The sequence below is a fragment of the Oryctolagus cuniculus genome, chromosome 6 (assembly GCF_051225735.1).
Source record: "Oryctolagus cuniculus isolate XC-2025 breed Fujian yellow rabbit chromosome 6, ASM5122573v1, whole genome shotgun sequence".
In the NCBI taxonomy this organism is placed as follows: Eukaryota; Metazoa; Chordata; class Mammalia; order Lagomorpha; family Leporidae; genus Oryctolagus; species Oryctolagus cuniculus.
This window is the reverse complement of record NC_142872.1, coordinates 122,464,787-122,472,844: the sequence shown is the minus strand read 5'-3', so window position 1 is coordinate 122,472,844 and position 8,058 is coordinate 122,464,787. Positions and strand designations below refer to the sequence as shown.

The window sequence follows — 8,058 nt, the reverse complement described above, 5'->3', positions numbered from 1 at the left end:
CTTCCACGTTCACACAGATGGGTGTGTCACGCAGCTGGGCTGCATGGCAAAGCTCAGAGCTCGGGCCCATTCCCTTCCTTGGGACATAGACCCAGCCACTGTGTGGCGTCGCCGCCACGACACGTCCGTCCGGCTGCAGGAGCAAGTTGGTGGGTGGCTCAGAACCACATGGTGGCTGAAAGCACAGGATGGGACCCCAGATTGGTGTAATTCAATTAACCCCTTCAACTTGGAATTCTTTCGCAGCCAAAGACAAACAGACGCTTCTAGGGCCAAAGATTTCCTTAAAGGGAGAAAAGACATTGACAGCTTTGTGCTCTGTGAAATGAGGGAACAAAAGGGCTGCTTTCAGTGGGTTTATATCTGTAAGCTAATCAACCAGGCACTGGCCACTTGTTGGATGGAAAACAAATCCCACTTGGTCACCATTATCACAGCAAAAAACAATGAGCATGTGTTCTCCCGTTAACTGTTTGGGAAGGTTAGGAACTGGACATATGCGGCTGAAAACCCTTTAAAATACCTATTATTTTGCTTTTTTTTCTCTTCACCATATAAAACAACCATATGTGCATATTATCCTAGAGTTTCTTGCAAAATACAGAGATTGCTTACAAACAATGGAAGACGCCAGTAAGACATAAAGAAATGAGCAGCTGATGGAGACAGACCTTTGACGGGCTTGCGCGTGTTTTATTGAAAACAGGAATCCATCAGAGGTGGTGAACTACCGGGGAGAGTGTTCCAGAGCATGGCACGCATGGAAGGTAATACTCACCAGCACCTCACACGGGACTAAAGACAGTGTCAGCTGTAACACACCAGGGAAGGAAAACAGAGCGAAGGTAAAAGGCACCTGGCTGGGGGAGGAGCCGTGGTGTTCACTGCCCCTGTCACAGGTTTGCTTTTGTGCATGGTGGGTCAGTCTGGACAAGTGACATTTGCAACGGAACGAAATGGGTTCGGATGTGAAGCTCAGGTTCCTATGCAGGCAGCCAACCCTTCCTCAGACTGCAGTGCACCTGCCGCGCGGCAGAAGGTCTTCAAAGGGGGGCTGAGGTTGCTAGACAGGAACGCAAGAGCGCTCCCCCTTCTCCTCTCTAGATTCAAGGAAGGGGAGCCCTCCCCCAGTTTCAACAGTGGCTTCTGAAGGCTCTTAAGCATCCTAAACTTAAAAACAGAAACAACAAAATAAAAGACAGAAAAATGGCCTGAACTTACACAAACCAATCATATGGAAAGGCAGATTCATAAAAATAAAAACCGGTGACCAGTCCATTAACCGTCCAGTTAACACCTTGTCTCAACGTAGGTGTTGAACGGCACCCACAACACAGAGCAGCCCGCAGCTGCCCTTGGCAACACTGAGTGAAGAGCTGCCTTGTCCGCCCAACACACGGCACTGTTCCCGGTGACTGTGTGCCAAGTGCTGAAGTTAGGGCAGACCCTAAATTGGCAAAGGACCCCAGGCAAAGATCCGCCTGCTGCGGCCAGGTCTTTGGGAAACAAGACTTAACGCTCTTCACACAATGACCCCCCCCACCGTTCCCGCTCCTCTTCTCGTTGGCTCTGCGCGTCCCGACCTCCTAACGGGGAGATCTAAACGAGTTCTGCTTCCCTCTCAGTTCTAGGCACTCTCTGGGACATCTTTGATTAACCAGGGTCTTTCATTTCTTTCCAACTCCGTTGGTGACTTTGGACTTGGAATGCCGATTCCGTCTTCTGGAAGAATGGCTCTCATTGTTGCCTGAATGCTTGGGTGGGCTGTCTTCAGAACCTGGCCAAAGGAACCAGAGCACACAGTCACCCTGGGCTGTGAGGCCTCTGGAGCTCGTGCCCGGATGTGTGGTCTCTAGTCTCGGTTGCCACAGGCCTGCCAGCTGACAGCGTGCTCTTCCCTGGTACATGCACTCCCTCTAGTGGCCTCCTCGGTACGTCAAGGCCAAGCGCATGGACACCCAGCACTAAAGTAAGGCAGCTGAGGGGCCTTGGTGTTTAACAGCCCCACGAAGCCTGGGTGCGTCTTGAAAAATGCGCTCAGCCCCCCTGGGTAGTGAACATGTGCTCGTGGGGATGAGGGAGGACTGGAAGTGGGAGAGCAAACAAGCGAGGCACAAACGAAGGACAACGAAAATGTGAGCCAACGGGCATCCTTCCCACCTCTGCAAGCCAAGGGTGCGTTCCCTGGGTCTCCACACCTTGACCCGGGACACGCCAGGGTTCCTAAGCCTTAAACTGGAAAGGATTCTTGACTTGTGGCATTAAAGAGGGTGCAGGGCCTCTATTCTTTGATCTCAAAGCCGTCTTTCCAAACCAGGCTTCTGCTGCCCTGACGTACAGACCGGGGGCTACACTGCAGCAGCAACATCGGGCTGGCTCTGACCTCACACTGGGGCTGGGGTCAAGCCCATGGGTTCCCTGCCCCTGGGCTCTGCCATGGAACATCTCCACCTAGGAGTCGCCTGTTAGTCCAAGGGGTTCTTTTGCTGGAGCCTTTTTCCCTTTCTTACCATTTTTTTTCTTTTTACTGATCCATTTAGCTCCACCACTGCTTAACTCTTTCCAACAGAGAAACTGGGGGTGCCAAGGCCTAGTCTGGAAGGGGCTGAGTCTACCTAACACAAGTCTGGGGAGCCCCATGGCCCCTCTTACCAGCATTCCACATTGGGACACCCACCCTCTCCTTGAATGGGGAGAAACCAGCCCCAAAGGGTGGCGGGGTACCTCAGCATGGTGCACACTGCTGCTTCCCGGGGCAGGGAGCTCCAAGCTTAACCCCAAAGGAACTCAGCAAAGCAACTTCTGAGCAACTCGGGCACACCAACTCGGGCACTCAGCACTGCCCCTGGCCGAGCTTCCCAATCAGCTTCCAAGAACTGACCGGGAGCCACTGGCCAAAGGAGCCTCCTTGGGGTCACTGGTGCACAGGCCTAGTGCTTTAAAATAACCACGTGACCCAGATCTCTTCCAAAATGCTCCCTGGGGCAATGCCTCTCCCCCTACTGCGCTGCCTCTTAAACCAGAGAGGCTTTTCCTCCTGGTGCACAATTCCCTCTGACGCTCTTCACTGGCAATGAAAGCCAAGAGGAAGCGCATCCCCACCAGGGGGCTCGGGACAGCGCAGGCCTTGGCAGGTTTTCTCGCCTTGGGAAAGGCAGGGCCACGCAGAACCTCGGCTTACAAAGCTGGCGTCTCGGGCAGACCCTGCGAGCGTTTTGTCTGTTTCTTAACGAGTGACAGGAGACGTGGGCTGAGCAGCTTGGAGCTCCCACGAGGCCTACAGGATAGACATTCAGAGGACAACACTCCGAGTCCCAGCCTCCTTAGTGGGCCTGCTGGGGCAGAGGAGCCAGGAACACTTTATAAACAGAGCAAGAAACAGGTACCTTTTGTACCTTTCCCGTGGTGCCAGGAGATGTCCGGGCTGTAGGTGCTGTCTTCACACTCTGAGTAGGTCTGGGGAGAGAGAGGCTTGGTGAGTGATGCTATTTCCAGAACTGCCCGGGAGGGAGCAGGGCTGGCAGGGTGGGGCAGTGTGGAGGAGCCGGCCCTGCCACGGGGCTGGGATCATCACGAGCAGGAGACAGAACCGCACGCTTCTGGTCTCTCAGCCAGAAACACAAGCCTCTTCTGCCAGCGGACGCAGAATCAACCTTCCAGAAACTGCCTTGCCATCCTTACGCTAAAATTACAAAGAATGGGCAAAAGCAATATTTTTACTTTAAAAAAAAAATACGGCTGGGAAGACGGCAGTGCCGGCATCCCATATGGTGTTAGTTTGTGTCCCAGATGCTCCACTTCCGATCCAGCTCCCAGCTAATGTGCCTGGGAAAGCAGCGGAAAATGGTCCAAGTTTTTGGGCCCCTACCACCCATGTGGGAGAACCAGAGGAAGTTCCAGGCTCCTGGCTTTGGCCTGGCCCAGCCCTTATCCTTGAGGCCAGAGATGGAAGGTCTCTCTCTCTCTTTCTCTGTATCTCCCTGTCTCTGAAACTCTTTCAAATAAATTAATAAATATTTTTAAAAAATGGGGACACTGTTGTTGCACAGTGGGTAAAGCCACCACCTCATCGCTGGCATTTCATACGGGTACCGGTTCATGTCCTGGCTGCTCCACTTCTGATCCACCTCCATGCTAATGGCCTGGGAAAAGTGGCAGAAGATGGTCCAAATGCTTGGGCCCCTGTACCCATGTGGGAGACCTGGAAGAAGCTCTGGCTCCTAGCTTTGGGCTGGCCTAACCCTGGCCATTGTAGCCATTTGGGGAGTGAACCAGCAGATGGAACATCTCTCTCTCTCCTTCTCTCTCTCTCTCCCTCTCTCTCTCTGTCTCTCCTTCTCTCTGTATCTCTAACTTTGAAAGAAAGAAATCTTAAAAAAGAAAACAAAAAAGGAGGGTAAAAATATATTGTCTTCTGTTTTTTCCTTTCTGCCTTTCAAAAAAAACTGCTATTTTTTTTAAAGATTTTTTTTTTTCAATTTGGAAGGCAGAATTATAAAGAGAGAGAGAGAGAACTCTTCCATCCACTGGTTTACTACCCAAATGGCCAAATGGCTGGGGCTGGGCCAAATTGAAGGCAGGAGCCAAGAGCTTCTTCTGGTCTCCCACGTGGGTGCAGGGGCCCAAGCACTGGGGCTGTCTTCCGTTGCTTCCTCAGGCTTGTTAGCAGGGAGCCAGACTGGAAGTGGAGCATCCAGGACTCGAATCAGTGCCCATATGGAATGCCAGCATCACAGGAGGAGGCTTAACCTGCTATGCCACAACGCCAGCCCCATACAATAACTCCTTTAAAAAAGGAGTCAGGTGTTCGGTGCGGCAGGTAAGGATCGGACTGGGATGCCCTCATCCCGCACTGGAGTGCCTGGGTCAGGGTCCCAGCTCTGCTTCTACTTCCAGCCTCCTGCTAACATGCACCCAGGGAGGCAGCAGGTGATGGCTCAGGTACGTGGGTCCCTTCTTCCCATGTGGGAGACCTGGATGGAGTTCCCAGCCCCTGGCTTGGGCCTGGCCCACCTCCAGCTGATGCAAAACTTTAAGGAGTGGACCAGCAGCGGGGAGATGTCTCTGCTTCTCTGCCGTTCAAGTAAACAAAAATAACAAAATTAAAAAGAAAATACCGACAAACGGATGAGGGCAGTGACAAGCAGGGCAAGCATCCCGGCATGGGTAGGTTTCCCTAGTGGCCAGGCTGAAGGAGACCCACAAGCACAAGCTCCGGTGAGCATTTAAGGGGAGGCCAGCTCTGCCCACTTCCGTACCTTCTCCCGGTGGCCATAGTGCTCCGCGTACCAGACCATGCCGTACAGACACAGGAAGGTGGTGAAGGCCTGGAAGGAGGAGACAAGCACAGGGTCATTGAATGAATGGAGCTGAGCAAAAACCCAGCTCCCAGAACCTCAGGGTTCCCACTGGGAGCCGTCTGGGAAGGCATGACACGTTCCTGCCACCTGCCCACGGAGCTGGTTTCAAAAAGGCTGGGTGTGGCAGAGATGAGTCCCTGAGGGACGGCAGGGGCTGGAATGGGGGCACGAGCCCAGAGTTTTTGACAAGGGTGACCCTGAGACCACAGCCGCCACCTGTGACTCCGACAGCACTGTGGTGCGGAGGCGACAGCAGGAAACCCTTTTGTTACAACTCTGTGGTCCCATTAAAGAGGACTTGGGAGCCCCCACACCATTTGCGACTTTCCTGGTGGCTCCTCGTCCCCCTGCTGTGAGGGCTCAGGGTGGGGAAGAGTGTTCCCAAGCTCAGTCTGGGCCCCGGTGGCGCCTGCCGTGTCGTGGCACAGCTCGGTGGTGCACTGTTGCCCGTGCTGCCAAGGGCCCGGCCCTGACCTTAGCTCTTGTTGCTTTTGTTCTTCTTGTTTAAGTAGATAGGGAAATCAAGGGAAAATAAAAATGCTTGGTCAGGCGCCCAGGGAAATGAGAAGGCCTGATCCATGTGTGCCCAGGGACAGGGGCAACCTTGACCCCTGGTTTACACTGCCCACCTGCCTTGCGCCACCGCCTAAATGGTCCCGATTCAAGAAAAGACAAGTATATCCAGATACACCGCACACAGGATGGGGCTACATCCCCATCCACTCATTGTAAATTGGAAATGTGCTTTGTACCCCTAACCTATTGAATGTCCTCGCTTGGCGATGCAGTAGGGCGCTTGGCTATGTCCCCTTGCAGCCTGGCCGCCTGGCTCCCTGGGAGCTGTGCTGGCTGCCGCTGCCCAGCACGGGCAGGGAGGATCATACGGAGTAACACTAGCCTGGGAAAAGATCCACATTCAGATTCAGGTCCTTCTGGACCGTCCTCGCCAAGTTGAAAATCGTCGATGGGATCACGGTTGAGTTGAGGACCGTCTATACGAGAATCTGGAGTTTCAAAACATGTCAGGGAAAGCCCCTGAAAGCTGGGGAAAGTCTCGGGCTGCCACGGCTGAGTGCCAGTGGAGGGAGGGCGGAGGGTGTAAGAGAGCAGGCCAGGACCGGCGCCCAGCAACAGTCTGCACTAAGTGTACAGCGATGACTGAGCCGCCTGCTCCCTCAGGACACCTTGCTTTAGGGGCCCATTTACAGCAGGCGGTCCTGGCTGGCCAGCGCTGTCTCTCCCACTGTGTTTCCGGTGGCAATCTGGACACCTGTCATTTACCTGTCACCTCACCCCAAATCCAGGTGCAAACTGGCTGCATCTACAGAGATTCCAAAGATCAAATTGACCACCAGATAAATCAGCAACAAATGAATGTATTAGAGTTATAAAATGGAAATTACTTTTTTTAACCTTGAACATATTCTTAATATTTGGATAATTTCTTACATAAAATGTGCCATTTTTATGACATGGAGAGTTTACAGTGTGTAAGCCTCTCCCATGCATTGGGTTCTTTACAAAGAGCAAAACAGGCCTCCCTGAATTTCACACAGTGGGGCCGCATGGTTAGGGTCCCCCTCCTAAACCTGTGCTGGGGGGAGGGAAGCTGGTCACTGCACTAGACTGCCATTGTGAATTCTGACCACCAGAGGGCAGGCACCCAGGCTCTTCGGTTCTGCTCAGGCCCGGGAGGGCAGGAGTGGCCAGCTGTGGCTCCCTTCAGCAGCCAACAGCAGCAGGCAGAGCTGGCTTTGCAAGAGCCAGGCAAACACTGGCAGGTGGCAAGGACAGATGCTTATCGTCACAATCGCCACACAAAGGGCTCATCGGGCTGCCAAACCTCTCACTTCACCTGTGGGGAGAGAGGCCCATTTCACACTTGTCCCAGGAGACAAAAGCCAGCAATTTGAAGGTTTGCAATCGCACCTGCACCTGCTGAGAAAGCCAGAGCCCATACACACTTCCAATGTGCAGACTGCACCGAGAAAAGGAAAGGATGTGGGACAAGAGCCTGGCAGTCCATGACCAGCACGGGTGTGGCAGCAGGGAGGGCGGGGCCCTGGCTCAGCTTCCACATCATGGCAAGGAGCACTCACTACCCTGCTAACCAGGCTCTCTGCTTCCACCTTAACCTCCAGCTCGGTGCCCATCTCTCACCCAGCAAGGGGAACCATCAGGGGCTGTTTCTCTGTTGAATAAGTTCATACTCTCCTGGGTGTGAGACCCCTCCTGCTCTTTTAACAAAGGCCATGAAGAGGAAGAAATGCCAGGACCCATCTCCACCCTTCTCTGGTCAGTAAAGGGGCCAGGCAGCAGGGATCCCTGAGCCCGCCCAGCCAGAGTCTCATCAGGGGATTCTGTCTGTCTGCTGCTGCCCCAGCTTCTTGAGCACTGCCACTCCACGGAATGCATCCTCAGGCTGTGTCTCTTGCTGAGGTTCGCCCCTTACTCGGAACCTAATCCCAGCTTCAGCCGTGCCCTCCACATGGACAGCCAGGGCCTGAGTCTCTCGTCTCCACCGATGACCAAGATGGCCTGGAATCCCCAACGGAACAGGCTGCATCCCCTTATAAGCTGGAAAGTCCTTCAGAGCGCAACCCTCCTGACCCAAACTCACGTCCTGCTTCACCGGCCTTCTCCTACAACCCCCACTCCGAGTCTAGGAACCTTGGAGTCACCCTCGGGTCCCCTTCCA

The 8,058-nt window shown here is 53.8% G+C and overlaps 1 protein-coding gene across 2 annotated transcripts in view; it reads right to left on the bottom strand.

Annotated features, from left to right (window-relative positions):
- Positions 1–672: 672 nt before the first annotated feature.
- Positions 673–8,058, bottom strand: part of PTDSS1 (phosphatidylserine synthase 1) — a 72,938-nt gene continuing 65,552 nt past the window's right edge. The window contains exons 11-13 of one of the 2 annotated variants that reach the window (XM_070075329.2): positions 5,259–5,327; positions 3,387–3,456; positions 673–1,777 (exon numbers count right to left, since the gene is read on the bottom strand). In XM_070075329.2, the coding sequence (XP_069931430.1) occupies positions 1,668–1,777; positions 3,387–3,456; positions 5,259–5,327 (249 nt within the window). In that variant the 3' untranslated portion in view covers positions 673–1,667. The remainder of the gene's footprint in view (positions 1,778–3,386; positions 3,457–5,258; positions 5,328–8,058) is intronic. The other variant, XM_070075330.2, reaches the window with a different exon arrangement.